This window comes from Vigna unguiculata, chromosome 5, assembly GCF_004118075.2.
Source record: "Vigna unguiculata cultivar IT97K-499-35 chromosome 5, ASM411807v1, whole genome shotgun sequence".
Taxonomy (NCBI): Eukaryota; Viridiplantae; Streptophyta; class Magnoliopsida; order Fabales; family Fabaceae; genus Vigna; species Vigna unguiculata.
This window is the reverse complement of record NC_040283.1, coordinates 39080564-39104288: the sequence shown is the minus strand read 5'-3', so window position 1 is coordinate 39104288 and position 23725 is coordinate 39080564. Positions and strand designations below refer to the sequence as shown.

General features: G+C 30.1%; 2 protein-coding genes and 1 pseudogene across 3 annotated transcripts; 1 reads left to right on the top strand and 2 right to left on the bottom strand.

Annotated features, from left to right (window-relative positions):
• Positions 1-1315: 1315 nt before the first annotated feature.
• Positions 1316-4811, bottom strand: LOC114183647 ((-)-germacrene D synthase-like). The gene is made up of 7 exons (XM_028070729.1): positions 4639-4811; positions 4030-4309; positions 3547-3919; positions 2608-2826; positions 2315-2456; positions 1967-2212; positions 1316-1872 (listed from the first exon to the last, which is right to left on the bottom strand). Exons 1-7 carry the CDS (start codon positions 4765-4767, stop codon positions 1567-1569), a joined length of 1695 nt encoding a protein of 564 aa, XP_027926530.1. The 5' UTR covers positions 4768-4811; the 3' UTR covers positions 1316-1566.
• A 3228-nt stretch (positions 4812-8039) lies between these two features.
• Positions 8040-13709, bottom strand: LOC114184697 (annotated as a pseudogene).
• Positions 13710-13803: 94 nt separating this feature from the next.
• On the top strand, positions 13804-23323 carry LOC114185022 ((-)-germacrene D synthase-like). Of its 2 annotated transcripts, none has more exons than XM_028072504.1 (7): positions 13804-13932; positions 20766-21045; positions 21156-21528; positions 21730-21948; positions 22099-22240; positions 22335-22574; positions 22888-23323. In XM_028072504.1, the coding sequence occupies exons 1-7, from the start codon at positions 13804-13806 to the stop codon at positions 23191-23193; spliced, it is 1689 nt and encodes a 562-aa protein (XP_027928305.1). In that variant the 3' UTR covers positions 23194-23323. The 2 variants fall into 2 exon arrangements, with proteins under 2 accessions (XP_027928305.1, XP_027928306.1); XM_028072505.1 differs by lacking the exon at positions 13804-13932 and adding an exon at positions 19350-19526.
• The last annotated feature ends 402 nt before the right edge of the window (positions 23324-23725 follow it).

The window sequence follows — 23725 nt, the reverse complement described above, 5'->3', positions numbered from 1 at the left end:
CATAAAATATACATAAGCATGTACCTCAAGATTAACGCAAAAAGCAAAGAACAAAAATTCATAAAATATATGAAATTTACATTATGACATATATGTAATAATCAATATTAAAAGGTGATCATAATCTTTTGAAATTGTCCAACTAGACAATTCAAGATTTATTAGTGCAATAATAGGTCAAACAGAACAACCGGCTACTTCTTTTAACATGATGAAATTGATCTTTGTAAGAACTTAACCATATAACCAATAATGTTATTTTTTATTGATTGATCACCAAACCAATCAAATTTCAATAATCAACCAATTAACCCTTTTTCTACTTCATTTTGTTAGGAAACAATACACTATATATACTCTAGTGTATCTTAGATGCATCTCAAAATTCTCTTTCTTATTCAACAACTGATTCTTTTTCATATTGAACATTTTTTCATATTGAACATATATCTACAAATTAATCCAACAAAGAAAGCAATATCAGATCTGCTGATGGGAAAAACAACAACACAAACAACATACCAGAGAATGCAACAGATATAATTTCCTCTAACTTGCAAGAATCAAAGAGCAGGAATAATAAATCACGAAAGGCACAAATAAAGACACCAAGATTTTTAATGTGGAAAACCCTTCAAATCAATGGTAAAAACCACGAGTCGTCCAGACAAAAAAAAAGCTCTACTATGATCAACAAGAGTACAAAAGAGTCTCCATCAACAATACAAATTAGTGCCAACACCCAACCAAATAACAAAGCAAAAAAACTTTCAAAATAGAGAAGAAAAAGGGAGGAAAACCTATAAAATCACTGCTGCAGTGCGAAATTAATATCTCTCAACTTAGATCTCGTATCAACGATCCGACCGGTCAGAATGAAGAGCAATGAGTTCCGAACCTGTTGTAAAAATTTCAGTCCGATCCAACGGGGAAAGAATCAACAGTGCCGAATTTACGGTGACAACTTTGTGAAAAAACGTGAACAAAATTTTCCCTCCCCACTAAGTTAAGTGAGACATGGACTTCTCAAGTTTTGGGCCTTTTCTCCACATAGGAAGGGAACCCAATACCCAACATCTGCCAACACAAGTACCTTAAACAACCAAACATTAACCCCTTTGTCACTATCACATGCAACTTCTAATCTCAAATTAAATTTTGCTGCTGTAGTAATTGAATTACATTCAATCATGCAAAATCTCTTTTCAACGCATTAGGTACATATTCTTTCATGTACAGCAATTTCCTCAATTATTCCCACAAACTTCATGCCTCGGAAATAAGCCAAATCTGTCGTATTAAAGTTGCCATAATCACAGCTGTGAATCTCCTTATTTATTCGTCAAGTCTTTCGATCACAAACATATCATCAACATATAGGTTAAGTAGGATAATAACATGTCCGGAGCCAAAATAAGTTGTACAACAAGAACTGATAGTAAGACCTCATATGAATAACAATGAAAATATACATTAATCACTTCCAACTAAAATATGGAATGCATTCAAACAAAATAGATGCAAAATAAATATGTAAATAGTTATGTATGATGAATATCACTTCTGTTACTTGTCCTCCTCCATGCTTATGGGATCCACAAGTAACGCAACAATGCAATCTTTCAATAGTTTCCCATTTGTGTATCTGTCCTCAAAGTTTTCATACACAATTTCCAGTATGCGGGCCATATTAAGAATACAATCAAGCACGGGCTTGAGGACAAGGTCTGACTTGAGATACTCTTCATTTATAACCTTCCACAAATCTTCAATCTCTTCTTTAATCAATTTGTACGCATCTTCCTCTGAAATCTCATATTGCTTCATACAACATTCAACTGCTGAAACCACGTTCGTTCTTTGCTGTTCAAACTACAAAACATCAATCACCATCAAATATGCCATACAATTTCCGTGTCTATGGAAATAAGCCAATAGATTTGAGTTACAATAAAATATATTGTACCTTATGTGAGGATATGTCATTGATTAGTCTGCCAATAAGTGAAACAGCTGCAATGATTGTTGGCTTACTCAAAATCCAATCAAACATGTCTTGGACTGAAGATTTTGCCAGGAGAAGAAATGACTTCATTATAATAAGACATGCAGAAGATATAACTCCATTATCCTTATACTCTTCATATGTTGGAACATAAACCTCATGCCTCCATTTTTCTTCATTCAAGTAGGCTCGGGCCAAGTTATAAAACTGGAAGTAACACATCTGATTATTAATCAATTACTTAATAAAACAAATGATGTAAAACAACATTAGTGGGCTAGTTTGAAAGTATATGAATGAAAAACCTACATCTTCTTGAACACATTGCACCACTATGCTTGATTTTTCACTCTCTAAGGTACTCAACCTTACTTCATCACACACTTCTACAATTGCATTAAACACTACTTTCATGCTATCTGGGAGAGATTGAATTGAATTACTATCCCATCTGAAATTCATACAAATAAAAGGAGGATTATGAAGGAATACTTAAGAACTACAAATTCATGAGTGTGAAGGATTTTCAAATCATAAATTTTTCCATTGTGGTATAGCATGATATAAAATTGATCGATCATATAATTTGGATTGAGATAAACCTTTGAATTGCCTGTGTGAAGAGTTCAAGTTCTTCTACTGTGCCGTAGGAATCATAAGTATCATCTAGAAGAGAGATACAACCAATCAATTTGCTCTCTATCTTTCTTGCAATACTATATTCAGCTTCGTGAGTCATGGTCACTGTCCACAAATAAAACTCAACTACCCTATCTCTTGCGTAAGGCACCTTTGTCGCAAATTCTGACATTTTCCACCATCTGCAATATACGAGAAACACAACTAATACCATATTAATAGTTATTATTTAATAGAAACTTAACTATTACAACTTTTATGATTTTAAAGTTTTGTTGTGTAAGCATATAGTTACGCATATAGTAAGTAATGGATGTTTCATTATTGTAAAGAATCCTATATTTCTGTCTAGAAATCCTTTTTTACACTACAAGAAAATGTCTTATTAATAAGCAATTTTAGTAACAAAAAAATGTTAGTTATTATAGTGATAAATTTAGATACCAATTTATAAAATAAAAAATTATTGATTACTGAAACAATCATCCTTATGAATAAAAAACTATAATTGATCTCTAAATTAGTTTCTAAAATTTAGTTACAAATGTTTTAGCTAACAAAGGAAATGAGTTATTAAACATTAGTTACCAATGTTTTTACTATCAAAGGGATTGATTTCTAAATTAGTATTTAATTAACTAGTGATCAATTTAATAACCAATTATAATTTTTTATTGATAATAGTGACTAATTTAATAATTAGTAATTTTTTATTTTGTAAATTAATATTTAAACTGGTTATTAGAGTAAATAACTACTTTTGGTGGTTACTAATTAAAAGTAGTTATAAATGAGGTATTTTTTTGTAGTATTAGTTTCTAAGAGAAAAACATCTGCAAAACACTCTTTACCTTCATCTCTTCTAATAAAACTTTTTATTCTAAAAGTACATCGGAACTTACCTGGTGATACTCCCGACTTCCATTTTGTGCAATTCTTGTAGCATATTGAAATCTAGTTTTGAAAATGTAAGAAGAACTTTGCAATGTGAAGGATTTTGTTCATAGAAGGAAATGTAACGTCTGGCCTCCAACCTAGGAATTCCCTTGTGAAGTGGTTTCCTTAAGCAATGACTTATTTGTGCAGCAAAGGATGCACTCATTTGATCAATCAAGGATTTGAGATGAATGTGTGTGAAATCAAGTGCTTCATCTAATATATCTTCCCCGTGAATCCTTAGCTGTGAAGCTTCGAACAAACTCCACAATCCTTGTACATCTTTGGCAATGTTTTGATCAAAGTCTCCTTTGTTGTTCTTGAATTTGTTGAATATATCTATTAGAATTCACCCACACATATGAGCTATATGGGATTTTAATCAATAATCTATGTATATAATAAGGTTCATGAATGTTAGATTTCTTGGGGACAAAGATGTTACATACCTGACGAAATATGATACCCTCTTTGCCTGAGCAAACGAAATAGTAACGCCAGATAGTGAAGACAACCTTCCTCTATTATCACATTATCATTTGTAGATGAGTTGTAGATTTCTTCTAATGCTTCATCAATTTCATGTTGAAAATGATAAGATATACCCAAACGTTGCAACGAATCAATGAAATTTAGTTTTTGTAAGATACTATTGTTTGAAGATAAAAACATCTTCTTCACTTCTTCCTTTTGCGTTTGAAATTGTTGCTTCGTATTGTCATCGATTTCCTGCATTCAGTTGGAGGGAAAAAAATTTGTAATGAAGATTTGAAGTTTAGAGGAACTGAAGAATGCACATGTAAGGTTACACAATAAAAGAACAATTGAAAAATGTTGTCTATAGTTTCTCTTTCTCTCTCATTTATCTGAAAGTATATTTTGTAAGTCCAGCTTTGAAGAAAAAAATCTTGCAGTTTGTTTGTAAAAAGAGTTTCAAACTCTGCATTCACACTCATCCAATATTTGCCAATATCATTAAAATTGATCAAAGTATATAATAAATAATACGTATGTGAGTGGATAAAAGTAAAAAACTGCAAATGCAAAAAAGATAGTACCAGTGAATCTGAATGATAGTGAAGGAAAGTATCTCCCCAAAAGCTTGGAGGAAAATTTGCAGAAGGTCGCGTGATGTGAGGTGGTGCATCTTGAGCCAAAAGAGGAAGAGAGGAAGATGCAAGAGACATGCTATTTTTCTTTCAGAGCTTTCTTTCTGAAAGATGAATGGTTTGGTCCGAGCCTAGGGTCTATTTAAATGATTTTACATGTGATTATATTAACAAATAATATAATTTATAATTAATATTAATCTATAATAATAAAATAGAAAATAATAATTTTATATAATAAAATTATATAAAATACGTACAAGTTGCGGATGACTTTGATAGAATTAAATACTTTTGATACAAATTCTCAACATCGAAGAATTGTAAACTATCTGTAATCTACGTCATTGGAAGGTGTATATATAGTAGGAAAAAAAAAACTTTGTTTTTTATTATAATAAAGATAATAGCTACTTGAGGTGATAGAAGATATAAAAAGTAACAAGTTAGAGATAAAAAAAGAATGTAGGGTTATATGTGATTATATAAAGTGGATTTTCATTTGTATTTAGATTGGAATTCAGCCAAGCACGTGGTTTGAAGGGGCTTCTATTATCAACTTGCAGTTGCATTTTCATAAAATTAGTGATGCCAACAGTGATAGTTTTATAATCAGAATATTGTCCGTACACAATCTTACAATGACATATCAACAACTTTGTCATTATTTTTCCATTCGATCAGAGTCATCCGCAAGTGTCATTTTCCTTATATATCTATAACATCAAACTCAATTGACAATTGTAAGTATTCCATTCGTATCTATGTTAAGAAATTCATTCCATAAAAGAAGTTCTCCAATTTAAAAAAATATGTGATGTTTTCCCATTCAAAGAATGCATGCAAATGACACCTCATCTTTATCCTGTTCTCACTTCTGCTGACATTAGTTACATAAATCATATAAATTCTTCTACCTTTATCTCACATAATTATTTATGTGTTGAATTAATCAAACTCTGATTCATATTTATGCTTTATTCATGGTTCATTAGAATTATATCTTGTATGATGCATGTAAATATCATTTCTTTTATCATAGGTACGACCATAATCCATTCAGAAAGGCTCATTAGTACATAAATTTTAATCAACTTATCATATATTTCACAAAATATTTGGACATAAATTTTCATTGATGTGCAAGTGACATGAAATGTACACAATAAAATATGTACCTGAAAATTAACACAAAATGCAAAGAACAAAAATTTCGTAAAATATATTAAATTTACATTCTGACACGCATTAATCAATATTAAAAAGTAATTATAATCTTTAGAAACAGTCAAATTAGACGATTCAAGATTTATTAGTGCAATTATTGCATTTTGCTACACGTAATATACTTTAGTATTACGGAAAACGTAGACTATGAAAACATGGTGACATTTTGGCAAAGAATAGTCTATAGTTCAGTAATAATCATTGCCTATACTCCATAAACCAGTATAAATGCTACAATTATCTTAAATAACCGTAGCTCATACTTTTGTAACCAAAAAATAATTACGATTTTACTAGCAACCATAGCCTATTCTTTAGCTACCATGGTACATGCTACGATTATTTAAGAGAACCGTAGCACATACCCTGGCTTTTATGGTAAAATTTGTGAAATTTTAATTGTCTGCCACTCCTTTTTCAATCTCACATCACTGTATTTGTTTTCTCGAACACTATGAACACTTCTCCATTTTCATCCATTCTTCTTCGCTTTTTAACACCCCATAAGGTTCGTTTTCCTCTTCCTCTTTTTTTTTTTTATTTATTGTTTTGATGTTCATTTAAAGTGATGTGGTGAGGGTGTTTATTTGCTTGCAAGTTCATTCGATGTGACACGGTGAGAGTGTTCAACATTTTTACTTGGCTCGTGCATAGCACTATTGCTTCATATATATATATATATATATATATATATGATTTTATTATAGCGTAAGTAGCGTAAGTTTATAATTAACATATTATAGCATTTTAATTATTTATTCTATTTGACACATTTCTATTTCAATGTTAGTTAAAAAATAAGTTTGAGATGTCAAATGATCTTAACAAAATCTGGTTAAAATATCTAAATTCACGTATTTCTAAAGACTAGAAGCTAAATTGGTTCAAAGTTTTAAAGAGGGTCTGATACGCTCCTATCTAGGAAAGAGTACGATCGTTTCTGAATTTGAATCCTCAAGAGGCATGACACGAATAAATCAGAGAAGAATATAAAATAAGACATAGATGAAGGATGCCACAATCTAGCAGATTGATAAGTCAAGTGAAGATTCGCCATAAAGATGTTAATCTTTGATAAGAACCAAAGGCCTAAGCCAAGAACAAAGAGAATTCTCTCTTTAGAAATCAAATTTAATATATGACTAAAAGTGTCTACATTAATTTTTGATACCTCTATATATAGACACACAAGTTTAAGAAAATCTAAGAACCCTACAAGAAGGCCCAAGCCTAAAAACATAAAAACATAAACTAATTTATAAAAGAAAGCCCAAAGCCCAAAAACATTGAACATAACTAATTTCTAAAAGAAAACTCAAACGTTCATCTTCAAGTTCTTCTTGTATGAAATCTTGGGATAATCATCTATTTTCTGGTTAAAGCAAGTGTGTGTGATAGCCTTGCTGTTTTTGGTTGTTAAAGCAAGTGTGTGTGATAGCCTTGCTATTTTTGTTTGTTGGAGCAAGTGTGTGGAAGTTTTGCATGTGTGTTCCTTTATCTTAGAATTTAGATTTATCAAGTGTATTTGTAAATCTTGAAATTATTGTGATATAGTGAATATCTCTAGTTGTGGTTTGCTAGATGAAACTGGATGTAGATTCTTAAGAATCAAACCAGTATAAAAATTTTGTGTGCTTTATCTCTTTCTCTCTATATTTTGTCATAGTATAAATGCTCCAAACATTAAGCATTAAACCACACTATTTCAATTGATTCAACAAGCAAAGGTTTTTATCAAAACAATTTCAAAAGTGCTAAAACTGGGCAAAATTTGTTAATACCAATTCACCCCCTCTTGGTTGTGAAATATTGGTGCACGAATTCTAACATCTGCATATTTCTTTGCTTTGTTTCGTGTTTATGATGCTTGTGTGCAATTGTGGTTACCTGGAAAATGTTAAAGTGTTGTTGGTTACGAATTTATGATTGTTGCACGCGTGAACAATGGAGAAAACCTGGTGTTTTTGCCTAGGCGAGCGAGTCTCGCACAAGCGAGAGCATAAAAAACTCTCCCTGGTTTCTACTCGAACTGTTGCTCAAGCGACACACCTTCGCTCATGAGTAATCTTGCTCAAGTGAGGGTATCTCGCCTAAGCGAGAAATCACAGAAACCCACTGTTCCACTATTCGAGCTCTCGCCTAGGCGAGAAGGGCTCACTTGAGCGAGAGAACCTCTCACGCCTGAGCGAGACTGGTGAAGGGTTGTGCTCTAGTTCCGTTTTATTCTCTGATGTGGTTGTTTGCCTGCATAATAGAGTATGTTACTGTAACCGCATGAAGTATGATGCCATGTATGTTGAATGAGATTAAATGAGAATGAGATTTTGTTATATTGAGTATGAAATGAAAAACATGAATTGTTTGGTTGGTAGTGGATTGGCATGAAAATTGAATGCTTGAGATGTCATGTGAATTTTGTTGGTAAAAGAGTTTCAAGGGAAACTCTTGGAGATGGTGTGGTTAGTGTATACCTTGATATAGGAGATGTCTAGATAAATGAATGTATCTTGAACTCTAATAATCGTTCACGCTCACATAGAACATAATGATTTAGGTGAGAGTGGCAGGAGGTCCTAGTCTTAGGACGTATTGGGCCTAAAATATTAGAGGATTAACCTTGTGTGTGATTGGGTAATAACCCCTTGTGTCTAGACTCTGCAGAGTTTAGAAACTAGCACATGCGCATACTTCCTTTAGAATTCTATATCAAGAGTATGATCTGGATAATCGAGTCAGAAAGGTCTTGCATTTGTTTGCCATCGTATGATTTGGGTGCCTACTGCTTTGTATGATTATAACCTGATTTAAATATTTACTTGCTCAATACCATGATCAAAAGTAAGAAACTACATGTAATGCCATATTCCATTAACCATCAATGGTGTATAATGATCTGAATTTTGATTTCTTTATGTGCAGGTTAACATTCAAACAACACTTAGGAGTTTGTTTCATGGAGAATTTTCCACTGGACAGTCCCAACAAATTAATCAAAACCCTCCTACATCATCTTCATCTTCTTTGAGATCAATATCCACAGGTAGCTCTGAATCATCTCTTCTTATCAGAATTCCAGACATTTCTTAATCCCACTTTCCTGAAACACTTGGAGGAGCAAGAGTGTTACCACCGATGCATCATATGATATCAAAAAGAAGAAGGCGTGAGAAACTAAACGAGCTTCTCACTTGAATCAAGTTCCCTTTTCATTTTTAGTATTTCATGATAGTTTTTGATAGATTTTCCTATAAAATTTGAATTTTAATGTTTGTATTTTTTATATTTTGGTATAAATTTAAAATTAGTTATCTATATATAACTTGTTAATTTGATGAGTGTTATATTTATTTAAGTATAACATCATCAAACATAAACAAATACTATATAAATAATTACAGTTGAAAAAGTACATTAGAATGCATAAACACGGTAAATGAATATAGCTAATTAATATTAATATTTTTAAAATCTGATACTTCACATAGGTTTTCAAATCTATAGTGTTTTACCGAGATTCTCAAATCTATGATATTTTATGGAGGTTTCTAAACCCATAATATTTTACGAAGGTTCTTAAATTTATGGTATTTTATGAAGGTTTTAAAATCCATAATTTTTTTACGGAGATTTCAAAACTTAAAGTTGTTAACTAAGGTTTTAAATCCATAAAACTCAACAAAGGTTTAAAAACCTCCACTAAATACAAAAGGATAAAAAGTCTAGTTAATGATTGATATTTCCTGAGATTCGTAAAAACTCAAACAAACACATTCTCCATGGGTGGTTAGCGATAGAAATCGAAACCCCGAGTAAATAATTTAGCAGAGGTTTTAACGTTGGATAGTGTAAAAACAAACCTCCGTTAAAATCACTTGTTTTTCGTGAGTTTTTGATATATATATATATATATATATATATATATATATATATATATATATATATATATATATATATATATATATATATATATATATATATATATATATATAACTTTAATAATTATTTTAATTATCAAATATTTTATTTATGATGATATTTAATTGTTAAAATATATAATTTAATATAATATTTTTTATAGTGAAGGTGGAACTTACAAAGCATTTGTATTTGGATTAAAATGTAAGTATCCAAGCAAGTGGTTATAAGTAGAGATGTCAAAAAAATCTGTACCCACTAGTATACGCGGATAAAATTCGGAACAAGTAGGAAATATGCACCAGTGCAGAAAGGGCTTTCTGCCCCAGTTATTTTTCACATTTTGCCTCGGGTCTGAAACCGAGGCATATTGGGGCGATGTCACCTTTTGGCCTCGGTTATCACCCGAAGCCATAGAACCAATTTTATGCCTCGATTATGGTTAAAACCGAGGCCATATGTGAGTTTTTTGCCTCGGTCTTGGTGAGAACCGAGGCACAATCCCAATTAAAATATTCTCATCGTTTATCACAGGTAAAAACTGAACAGGCGACGAAGGTGCCTCCATCTTCTTCATCGCCTCCACCGCCATAGCCTCCGGGCCAATAATTCTTGGATTCCTAACATCAATAAAAAAACCTCACTGTTATATACTCTTCTCCTCAACCAAGCATCAAACATAACTCGAATGCAGAATGATATGTATTACTGATACCATTCTCTGATCAAAATTGGAGTTTCCTCTTAGAATGGAAGAAAACACAACATCTGAGTATTGCTCTTTACCTATTTGTTTCTAGTGAATGACATTTACTGTGAAATTCTGTTCTGATTATGAGCTTTCTAGGTAGTATGTACGCATGTATTGATGTGATGATGATTGTTACCTGTTGCACATCTTCCCCATAGTGAGTTTGAAAATGGCTTCCCCACTGGCTCAGAGAGTGCGACGAAGATCACTGTCGGTGAACGTTCCAATCAGACGGTACCGGTCATCGATCACAAGGAGGCATTTGCATCCTTTACTCATCAGTTCCACAAGCTGGTCCATAATCAAATCCGATTCTCTGCAAATCGGAAGGTCGTCCTGATTCCTCATCACATCCTTCACCTGCAATTCAAATTCGCAATTCAAATTCCAATCAGACAACAACAAATTAGGGGAAAACAAATGTACATGCAAGGGAACGGAAAGATGACCTTGAAGATGAGACTCTTCCCGATCTTGCCGACTGGATGGTTCGCGGCGTACTCCTCCTTGGTGAGATTCCTGGCCTCCATGAGCACGATGGCCACGGTGTCCCCGAAAACCATCTGAATAGCGGTGGATGTGACCGGCGCAAGGTTGAACGGACAGAGCTCTCTCTGGAGAGGCAAATGCACGGCCATGTCGCACGCCACGGCCAGCGCGTTACCTTCGACGGAGGTGAGCGCGTTACCTTGAATGGGTTAATTTTTTATCAATTGGTTTTAAAAAATCTCTATTTATTTGTAAACTGTCATTCAACACTATTTAAATGAGTTATTTTCACTTTGTTTGAAATTTATAAATATTATGCTTTGTATTTTTATTTAAATTTATAATTAAAATATATTTTTAAATATTAAAATTTTCTTTTGTAAATATATGCAGATGCCCGTGGATATTAAAACAATATGCGGGTTGAGTATAGGTATTGATAAATATTTATTCACGATAGAGTACAAAGGAACTACTACCCGTATCTTACCCGTCCAACAGAATATTTAAAGTGATTACTAAAAGTCGAAAAAATAACAATTAAACATAAAAAGTAACATATATAACTAAAATTTAAAATTGTTAAAGTTACTCTAAAATTGTCTAAAGTCACCCACATAATTTCGTTTAGATATATTTTAAAGGTAAAATGGAATTCAATAATTGAGAAAGTAAGTAGTAGTTCGAACATCACAGTTAAGTGACATGATATGTCAACACAACATGTTGTCATTCTTGGTTGATTAGAAAGCAGTTTTTGGATGAATTTTTTCAATAAAAATGTTCATAAAACTAGAAACTATTTGTTTCATTGTAAGGTATTTTATACATTATTAAATTAGTTCTATGTAAGTTATATCCCTAGTAGTTTTGTACTATTTAAGGATTGAGATGAAAAGTGAAAGAAGAGAATTTGAAAAGTTATGAAGACCACCGATTGCTTGATTTGTATATGATTTTCAGAAGCAAGTTGTTTATTCTTGTGTTTATTGTGTAGGTTAATTTTGGTTTTAATTTTGTTATTTATAGAGGATATGTCTGCATTGTTTTACATTTATTTTCTACATGCAGACATAACCAAAATTTTGTTGACAAATTAAATAGTATATGGATTTATTAAGAAAAACACACACAGACTAGTTAGTCATTTAGCTTTAGTATCAGAACACATACCGATTAATTGATGAACATGAACACCGAAAAAACAAAAGAAGAATCTTGAAGAACTTAAAATTTGTTTAAGTGACCGTTCGATTTTCCACTTGAAACAATATATATTCTTGATATTTTACTTGAGACTGTAAAATAAAAGGATCACACATCCATTTAACAATAATTTTAAATAAGATTAGTATTAATATGGCGAATTTTCTAAAACTGTTACTTTTTACAAGACAATTGAACAACGGTCATATTTTTTTGTAAAATATGATATTTTTAAGCGGGAAACTATTAATTATTATACTATTATTTAAATGAATGAAAGTTTGAATTGCCATATTTTAATTAATCATTATTTATTCACTCAATCATATCTTTCTGGTATCTAATTTTCTAACTCATTGAATTATTTTTATGCAATTGGAATCCACGTGATTTGATAGGATAATGTGAAGGAGCTAGATGTAGTTTTCAAATTGAATTCATGGCATGGCAAACACGTTAGAGTTAGGAATTGAAAATTGATAAAACAGAATTCAGACCAATTGAATATAAAAATGGTGAATTATTTCACACACTACAATTAGAACTGAGATTGATTTCATCCACAAATTGTTCAGAGATTTTATCTACAGTTGAAAATCCTTTGATATCGATTTTGTGAAAATTCACTTAATCTTAAAGAGTCAAGAATTGAAAATTGAGTGCACGTGTTTGTTCTGGTCTTGGTGTATATTAGTGATTAAGGTGGTGTCTAATTACTTTATCATTTTTTCATTCTTGAGTAATTTGGCATTACAAGATAATTTTGAGTTAAAAAAAAATAGTTAGTTATTACAGTGATTAATTTATATATTAATTTATAAAATTAAAATTTTTTTATTGTTAAAATAATTTGAATAAAAATTATAATTAATTAGTGACTAATTTAGAAATTAATTTATTTGATAGTCAAAATCTTGATAGCTAATGTTTAGTGACTAATATATTTTAATAGTCAAAATCACGGGTAGCTAATTTTAAAAACTAATTTAGTGATTAATTATAATTTTTTATTCATAATAGTAACTATTTTATAATAATCAATAATTTTTAGTTTTGTAGATTGATATCTAATTTGATTATTATAATTACAAACAAGAATTTGTCACTAAAATTAGTTAGTATTTAGAAAAAAATTTGTGTCCATTAATTTCATTTTATTTCAGCTTCTTGTTCGTAATTTTGCTTTGAATTCTTATTTTTAATCGTGAGATATAGTCTCATGAGATAAATTGTTAAAAAGATACTAAGTTTTGAATTAAATTTAGAGATTACAAAATTAGGAGTTAAGTGTTAGTATCCATGTTTTGGAGAATTCTTTTAAACTTGAATTTAAGTCTGGAGAAATTAAAAAGCACAAATTAAAAAAATATATATATTGATGTTCTGTATTACCTTTAATAGAGTTATCTCTTAGATGCTCAAAAGTCGTCATATATGTCCAAAAATCATTTAAATAGATCCTAGACTTGGATCAAACTATTCATCTTTCACAAATCAGGAAAAGAAAGCTTTGAAAGAAAAATAGCATGTCTCTTGCACCTTCCTCTCTTCCTCTTCTGACTCAAGATGCAGCACCTTACATCACGCGACCTTCTGCAAATTTTCCTCCAAGCTTTTGGGGAGATACTTTCCTTCACTATCATTCAGATTCACTGGTACTATTTTTTATTTTTGCATTTGCAATTTTTTACTTTTATCTGCTTACATTCTTATTATTTATTAGTTTGTTCAATTTAATGATTATTGGCTTAGTCTAGCTAGTTCCTTTGCAACAGATTCACCATGAGTACAAATATGTAAATAAAAAAATTATAAAGGTTCAGCCATTAATAGGTGAGTGTGAAAGCAGAGCCTAAAACTTCTTTTCACAAACTGCGGCATCTTTTTCTTCGAAGCTGGATTTGTACAATATATAATATTGTATTAATATAAATGAAACAGAAAGAAACAGTAGAGTGGATGATTGAAAACATTGTTTTCTACTTTTTGTGCTTTCTACTTCACAAAGTCCTTGACTTCTACCAAATAAATCTAATCTAAATATCTTACATCGGAATAAATTCATACCGACAAGATAAGAAAAATAAAGTAAAAGTAAAAATTCAGATCAAATTTTTATTTTTCCCATATTCCTAGAAAATATATTGATTATTCTTTTATCTTTTTTCATTCTGTTTGGTGACTTATTTTCTTTGCCATTTAGGAGTTACAAGGTGACTTAATAATAAAAATGAAAAGGAAAATAAGAAAAGTTTTGGATTTAACTCCGCTCACAAGTATTTGGAAGGTATAAGGTTGGTTTGAAGGGAAAGTGAAAAAAGTTGTAAGTTCAACTCCATCTATTAACAAAATACTAACACTTCACAATTGTTGATAAAAAAAAAGATCTTTGTTATCTGTATGTATATGGAATCTCACTAATTATCTCTATGAATGTTTAAATCTCTTCATAAATGCAGACTTTGAATCTCATTCATATCATGATCGATAATCAACATGTATTAACATAAAGTTAGAGAATAATAAATTGTTTATTAAAAAATTTCTTAAAAAAAAATGCAATGATTAGGCTTTCCTCAACTAGTATCTCTCTAGCAGATTTTCTCAAGAGAGGCTCTATAGTTGGTTCAAAAGGAGCTAGTTTAGTTGTCTAATTAACTTGTGTCTCAGGGGTATCAACTACATCATCCAATTTACATTCACATCTTCCTATGATCAACAATCTAGAAGGAGGTTTTGGCTCAACACAAAGCACCCATGAGTAACCTATATTGACTTCTCTTTGTCAATATTTTCAATGGTTTAATCCTAAAGAAAAATAATATCCAAGCTTCTAACAATATTTTTATCAATTGAATCCCAAAATCTATAATAAAAATCATCATGACCATAATAAGAAAAATACAATGTTTACACTTTCCACCAAACTAAGATCTTTTATCTCTAGAGATGTGAATTAATGCTTTGCAGCCAAATACTATCAAATGACTATAGGAAACGTCTTTCCCCTTCCACGCCCTCACAAAGACATCACCATCAAGAGGAATAAAAGGAGAAAGGTTAATCAAATCTACTACAGTTCTGAATGCCCAGCCCGAAAAGCTTTAACAATTTGCATGAGAGACCATGTATATAATTCTATCATTAATTGTGGGGTTCATTCTCTCTACAACCCCAATTGTCTTTGGAACTGTCTTTTCAAACTTGATGCCATGCTCCTTGTAGTAATGCACAAAATGACCACTATATTTACCATCTTTATCTGCTCTAACACATTTCAACAACTTCTTTGTTTCTCTTTCAACACTTGCATGTAAATGCATAAACGCATCAAGTACATTGTATTTTGATTTCAAAACAAAAAGCCTAAACCTTTCTAAAATGGTCATCTATGAGTGACAAAATAAGAGCAATCACTAATTGATTTAGCATCCATAGTGTAAACATCAGTGTGAATTAAATCTAGGATATGTGATTTTTTTTGCATATAAATGCTAAGCAGTACAAGTTTCGAGAGATGAACATTTAAAAAAAAAACAACCCTTATCTTGAAATTGTAGCAAATCCCTTTCACTCAAGTAACCACATTGTTTATGTTATAGTTCTATGGAACAATCCTCAATTGCATTCACTTGAAGTATAGATAACTTTATTGATGTCCAATAAAATATTTTGCTTCTTTGCTTTTTCTACCACAATTTTTCCTTTAGTGCACTTCCATTTTCCATCACCAAAGGAATTATGATAACCATCTTCATCAAGTTCTTGTATAGAGATTAAGTTGAGGCAAATATTAGGGATGTGACTGACATTCTTCAAATGCTAATGACTAGTATTAGTCTCCAACCAGAGTTCTCCAAGTGGTGTAACATGAAATAAGATAGTGAAATCAATAATCCATTCATGTTCCTTGCTAATGAGATTAATAGAGTCATCTACATGAACAATAACAAACTTCACCATCAAACACAACTACACTAGTAATTTTACCTTTATCTACTCTTCTATTGTTATTATTTCTTATGTCTCTTGACCTCTCTCACTTGAGGATCTTGCACTCTTTAATCACATGTCCCATTTTATTACAATGGAAATGTGTGATGTCTTTCTTTGGCCCTGATTTCCCTCTTGACTTACTACGATCATTAAACCTTTGAGAATGGTTATTAAAATCTAAAAAGTTCTATACATATTTTTTTCTCTTAAATCTGTGACTAAAGCTTCATTTTAAGTAGAGGAGATAACCTGATTGTTATACCTTTCGTCTTAGTTTTGTCATTTAAGAGGTTATATATCTTTGACCATGTCAAAAGTTGGTTTCCTATCAGGAGCAAAGTTACTTAGAGATAGTACTTATGTATCCCAACTTTCTGATAATGAGTTAAGCAACATAATGTTAGTATAACTCACCATCTAACACAATCTCTATAGTGATCAACTGATTCATCATAATCTAAAAATTACTCAAGTGTTTAGCCACCAAGGAACCATCAATGTATTTCAAGTTTACTAGTTTCATATTAAGGAATGTCTTGTTCAAAGAATTTTCAGATTCAAACAATTCATTTAATCTCTTTCATAAGTATTTATATTGAGTCTCACGTGATACATGATAATAAATAGACTGATCTGATAGTAAAGAAGAAAATTCCAAATCAAATATTTCCTTCTCGACACATTTGCACGACATACATTGGTGTTACTCTTTTCTTTTACTTTATTCTCTCTCAGTGACTTCTTTTCTTTTTTTACCAGAGACACTTAGAATTACAATCTTTTTATCTCTTTCTAAAAAACTTGATGCGAAGGATAACATTATTTTAAATTGTATGATGGGATGATATATAGCCCAAAAAGAAAGAAATGTCTTCTACGTATTACTTCATTTTGTTTATATGCTAAATTTTTTTAGTCTTTTTAAGATTTTTTACCCTCTTAAATAGTTGTTCTCAAAATTTAAGTGTTTTATATATTACTTCATTCATTTTTGTTTCAGAATGCTTATTCATCTTATATCGGTTATGAACTTATGAGTCAATGTTAATGGTAATTTAAAATATACATTTTTCTTAAAACATCTTTTAAAAACAAAATTGTGAAAGTTCTAAAACAACTAATGTCTTTAGTGATTGACTATAACATCTCCAGCGACTTGAAGTCGATTTTAGGTTTTTCTTTTGGGCTTTTTTTTTTCTTGGCATTGGGTTGTTTCTGTTTTCTATCAAGTATTGGTTCATTTTCCTTCTTTTCTTTGTGTATAAATATTCGCCATTTGCATACAGGCAGATGCAATATATAGAAAAATTGAATCAAACAAAGTTTCTTCTTCTAACTGAAAGCTCTCTTATTTTGCTTTTCTTTCTGATTTTCATGAATTTGTTATGATGTCATAGCAGACTTATCCACAATATATAAAAGTTAACACAAGGATTTTTATCAATGACACATGTAAGATTGAAAATATCAAAAGAAATGAATAATATGAGTACTTACACATGAATAACTTACCCAAGTTTTAAACAAACAATGAATAGAATAATAGTAGAAAAAACTTAAAAGAAATTTAGAGTACACGTGATCATATCAGTAAAAGTCGTCATCGAGAAACATTTCTTCCATACTATTAGAAATGTGATTCCTAACAAAGGTTTTTTTTTTTTCTTTTTTAATTAATCTATTGTTCTAATTGTTATTGAGTTGTACTCTAATCTCAAATACGAAATGTACATAACTGGAATATGTTGGAAGTATTAGTATATAAATGAGTGTGAACTTTATTTGGTCTTTTAAGATTTGGTCTTTTAAGATTGAGTTTGACATAAAGTGAATTTCTTAACAATTTATCTTATATTTTTTTTCAATAATTTTTTATTGTTAACTCATACTTTAGTAATTATCACTATGTTTATTTCAAAAAATCAATATTAATATAAATTATCCTTGAAAGAAATATTACACTTAATAATTATTAAAAATTATTGATGACGTGAAATTATTGACATTGAAAGCCTTCTTTGTAGTGAAAAAGAGATGTATATATTAATGAATAAAACCAATATTTGAAAACCATCATCCAAATCTCCTTTAGGCATAAAATAGAATTGATGGAAAAACCCTGTCATGCACTGAAAGGAAGTATTTGTATTCCTTTTGGAATGTATTGCACGTTCATGGATTCGCTGTCTAAATCACAAAATAAAAAGTTTAACACTTTTTTTTTTATAAATTTAAAATTTAAAATTTAAAATATTTTTTTATGAAAATAAATTCATTTTTATTTTCTTTAATTTTTATTTTTTATTGTTTATCAACATTAATTGTGTGATGATAATTTTTATAATTTTTTATTTTGTTTTAGTTTTGTGGCTTAATGAAAATCATGCATGTATCCTTTTTTTTAATTATTTTTGTTTCAAAGAAAATAATTAATCAATGCTGAATAAATAATATTATTTTTTTCGGTTAGGATTTTTCTTATTTATTTTTCGACCATTTGATGATAAAACTACAATTCATTTTTATTAAAAAATTATTAATCTATTTTTTCATTTTTTAGAAGAAAAAATACTGACATTTGAATATTTATCAAGCCATCGAATTTGAATGAGACGATCCACACAATTAAGCACGTAATTTAAATACTTTTGATACAAATTCTCAACATCAAAGAATTGAAAACTATTTGTAATCTACATCATTGGAAGGTATATAATAGAAAAACAAAGACTTTATTTTTTATTATAATAAAGATAATAGCTACTTGAGGTAATAGAAAATATAAAAAGTAACAAGTTACAGATAAAAAAGAATGTAGGGTTATATGTGATTATATAAAGTGGAGCTTACGAAGTATTTGCATTTTGATAAAATTAGTGATGCGAAAAATGATAGTATTATAATCACAATATTGTCCTTACACAATCTTACAATGACATACCAACAACTTTCTCATTATTCTTCAGTTGGATCAGAGTCATCCGCAATTATCATTTTTCTTATATATCTATAACACCAAACACCAAAAACTATAAATTAATTCATTAATATATATATATAACCTAGCCTTGGCCCAAACCATTCATCTTTTCATAAATCAGGAGAAGAAAACCTTTGAAAGAAAATTAGCATGTCTCTTACACCTTCCTCTCTTCAGCTTTCGGCTAAACATGCACCACCTCACATCACGCGACCTTGTGCAAATTTTTCTCCTAGCTTTTGGGGCGATACTTTCCTTCAGTATCATTCAGCAGTACTATATGTTATTTTTGCATTTCCAATTTTTTACTTTATCCATTTACATACGTATTATTTGTTATAGTTTGTTAAATTTTAGTGATATTGGTTTAGTCTAGCTAGTTCCTGTGCATCAGACAAATATGTAATAAAAAAATTATACAGGGTTCAGCAGTTTTTCTCTTTACAAACAAATTACAGCGGTTTTTTTTCAAAGCTGGACTTACAATATATATACTTTCAAATAAATGAAAAAGAAGATAGTTACCATTTTTTACTTTATACCACACACACCAAACTAATCTACATGTATAAAATTGTTACCTAATCATAGAAAATGTCACAAATATATAAAATTGTTTTGTGACGGAGGATAGGCATATAAGTTCTAATCAAATCATGCCACTTTGATTGCTACAATTTTTTATAGAAAGAAATTACACCCTAATTATTAGCGATAATTTTTGGTTTAGTGATAAACACTCAATCCAATAATTGGTATCCAAAACTTTTGTCTTTGAGCAATAGTCATAATTGAAAAACTGTTGTCTAAACTTAAGGCCACTGTCATTTTAATTTAGGCAATTTTTTTAAGTGTTGTTTAAACTGAAAAATAGTGTAGTGAGTAGAGACGGTGGAGAACCTTGTTAAGTTGACTTATATTGGATGAGTATTTGGGTAGAAGTAACTAAGAAATATGCATTCTAGTGTAACTTAATTTGATTAGTTGATGATTGAAACATTACTTTCTACTCTTTTTTTCAGTATTTGTGCTTTCTGCTTTACCTAACTTCCTGCAAATTAATTAACGTTTCAGTGTAGATATCCTATCATTTCGAGTAAGACATCAACCAAGTGTTGGAACATATCTAAAACACTTCTATGAAAAATAACATCAGTGAAGATGACAATCATTCACATGTGTATTTATATGAACACAGTCCAATTGTTTATTCACATTATAATGACGATCAAAGTGTTTAAAGCTTTCTAAGTAGTATTCAAGACATTTTTTAAACTATATTTTTTTTTAAATGTGAATGCATGATTAAATCAATTTTAACCATTACAGCCTACTTAAGATCAATAAATGTCTTACGAAAAGTTTTAGAAAGATAGAAAATCCTCTTACATCAATTGTTTTATTTTTTCAGTGTGTAAGCTTAGTATATAGGTTTAACATTATCCACACGTTCATACCTCTTTCCATTACATATTCACTACAAAAACTTATTTCTTGCAACTGAGAATGCAGGAAATCGATGACAATATGAAGCAACAATTTCAAACGCGAAAGGAAGAAGTGAAGAAGATGTTTCTATCTTCAAACAATAGTATCTTACAAAAACTAAATTTCATTGATTCATTGCAACGTTTGGGTATATCTTATCATTTTCAACATGAAATTGATGAAGCATTAGAACAAATCTACAACTCATCTACAAATGATAATGTCATAATAGAGGAAGGTTGTCTTCACTATATGGCGTTACTATTTCGTTTGCTCAGGCAAAGAGGGTATCATATTTCGTCAGGTATGTAACATCTTTGTCCCCAAGAAATCTAACATTCATGAACCTTATTATATACATAGATTATTGATTAAAATCCCATATAACTCATATGTGTGGGTGAATTCTAATAGATATATTCAACAAATTCAAGAACAACAAAGGAGACTTTGATCAAAACATTGCCAAAGATGTACAAGGATTGTGGAGTTTGTTTGAAGCTTCACAGCTAAGGATTCACGGGGAAGATATATTAGATGAAGCACTTGATTTCACACACATTCATCTCAAATCCTTGATTGATCAAATGAGTGCATCCTTTGCTGCACAAATAAGTCATTGCTTAAGGAAACCACTTCACAAGGGAGTTCCTAGGTTGGAGGCCAAACGTTACATTTCCTTCTATGAACAAAATCCTTCCCACTGCCAAGTTCTTCTTTTATTTTCCAAAGTAGATTTCAATATGCTGCAGAAATTGCACAAAATAGAAGTTGGAAGTATCACCAAGTAAGTGCAGATAAATAACCATGTACTTTTAGAATAAACAATTTTGATATGAAGAACTAAGAAAGGTTTTTTGCCTTGACATATTGGATTGTTCACAATCAAAAGTAGTATATGCATTCATGATATTCAGTTATAACAAAACTTGTTATTAAGCAATCAACTATGAATATGACATTATAGCTGTGTTTTTTGTTTATACAGATGGTGGAAAGACTCAGAATTTGCGACAAAGGTCCCTTACGCAAGAGAAAGGGCAGTAGAGTGCTATTTATGGCCAATTGCCATGTCTTATGAAACTGAATATAGTATTCCAAGAAAGATAACTAGCAAATTGATTGTGTGTATCTCTCTTCTAGATGATACTTATGATGCCTACGGCACAATACAAGAACTTGAACTCCTCACACAAGCAATTCAGAGGTTTATCTTAATTCAAATTATATGATCGACCAATCTTATATCATGCTATACTACAGTGGAAAAATTAATGATTTGAAATCTTTCACACTCATAAATTTGTAGTTCTTAAGTATTCCTTCATAATCCTTCTTTTGTTTGTATGATTTTCAGATGGGATAATAGTTCCATTCAATCTCTTCCAGATAGCATGAAAGTAGTGTTTAATGCAATTGTAGAAGTGTGTGATGAAGTAAGGTTGAGTACCTTAGAGAGTGAAAAATCAAGCATAATAGTGCAATGTGTTAAAGAAGCTGTAGGTTTTTCATTCATATACTTTTAAATTGGTGAAATAATCAGGGTTTGCATCGTTTACTTGATCATATATATTCAGGTTATTTTACTTGCAGTTTTATAACTTGGCACGAGCGTACTTGACTGAAGCAAAATGGAGTGAAGAGATATGTGTTCCAACATATGAAGAATATAAGGATAATGGAGTTATATCTTCTACATACCCTCTTATGATAACGTCATTTCTTCTTCTAACAAAATTTTCAACTCAAATTGATTGGATTTTGAGTAATCCAGCAATCATCGAAGCTGTTTCACTTATTGGCAGACTTGGGAATGACATATGCTCGCATAAGGTACAATATATTTTAACATGTGTGTTAATTGATTGTAATATTATTTAATTTTAAAACTCATTAGAATTTGATACCATAAAAAAAAAAGCCGTAGGAAACAAATCAATTAATTGAAAAATATATTTGAACTGTTATTTCTAATTATGGAAAGTGGTTAAATTTACTTATAATTCATGATAAGCCATTTGATATTAATTTTGAACCAATACTTTATTAAATCTCTATTATTGCCCAATCATATCCACTTTGGTTTTCATATGTGTCCTATATCTAATGGTGGTTGATGTTTTGGATTTGCTTTGATTACTCGTAGTTTGAACAACAAAGAATGAACGTGGTTTCAGCAGTTGAATGTTGCATGAAACAATATGAGATTTCACAGGAAGATGCTTACAAATTGATTGAAAAAGAGATTGAAGATTTGTGGAAGGTTATAAATGAAGAGTATTTGAAGTTAGACCATGTTCCTACAGCCATGCTTGATTGTATTCTTAATGGAGCTCGCATAACTGAACTTGCCTATGAAAACTTCGAAGATAAATACACAGACGTAAAACTATGGAAGGATGACATTTTTGCATTACTTGTGAATCCCATAAGCATGGAGGAACCCAAGTAATAGAAGTAATATCCATTATAAATAACTATTTACATATTTATTTTGCACCGGTTCAATGCATTCCAGTATGCTATGTAATATTCATTTTCATTGTTCTATATAAAGTCTATCTATCAGTTCTAGTCTCAAATGGCTGTAATTAGTTTTTTTTTTTTTTTTACAAATTTATTAAAATGAGTAAACTTTTAAAGAATTACGTAAATCGACAAGTCCTGGTTTTAATAATACGTCTTTAAAATAAAAATAATTTGTGTTTTTCACAATTTTAGACTAAATAGAAAGAAAGAAATAGTATTTTGAAATATGATTTATTTTTTTGTTTTTTATGTTTTTTCAACTTTTATACAAACACGTTTTTTATTTTAATATTTTTTAATAATTTGATAATGAATTTTTAAAAAATTTTAAATTGTTATATAATTCTTTTTATTTTAGAAATATTTTTTAATATTTTGACTAATAAATTAAAGTTAAAAATTTATAATTCTTTTTAATCTTTAAAGGTTATTTTTATTTTTAACTTTTTATATAA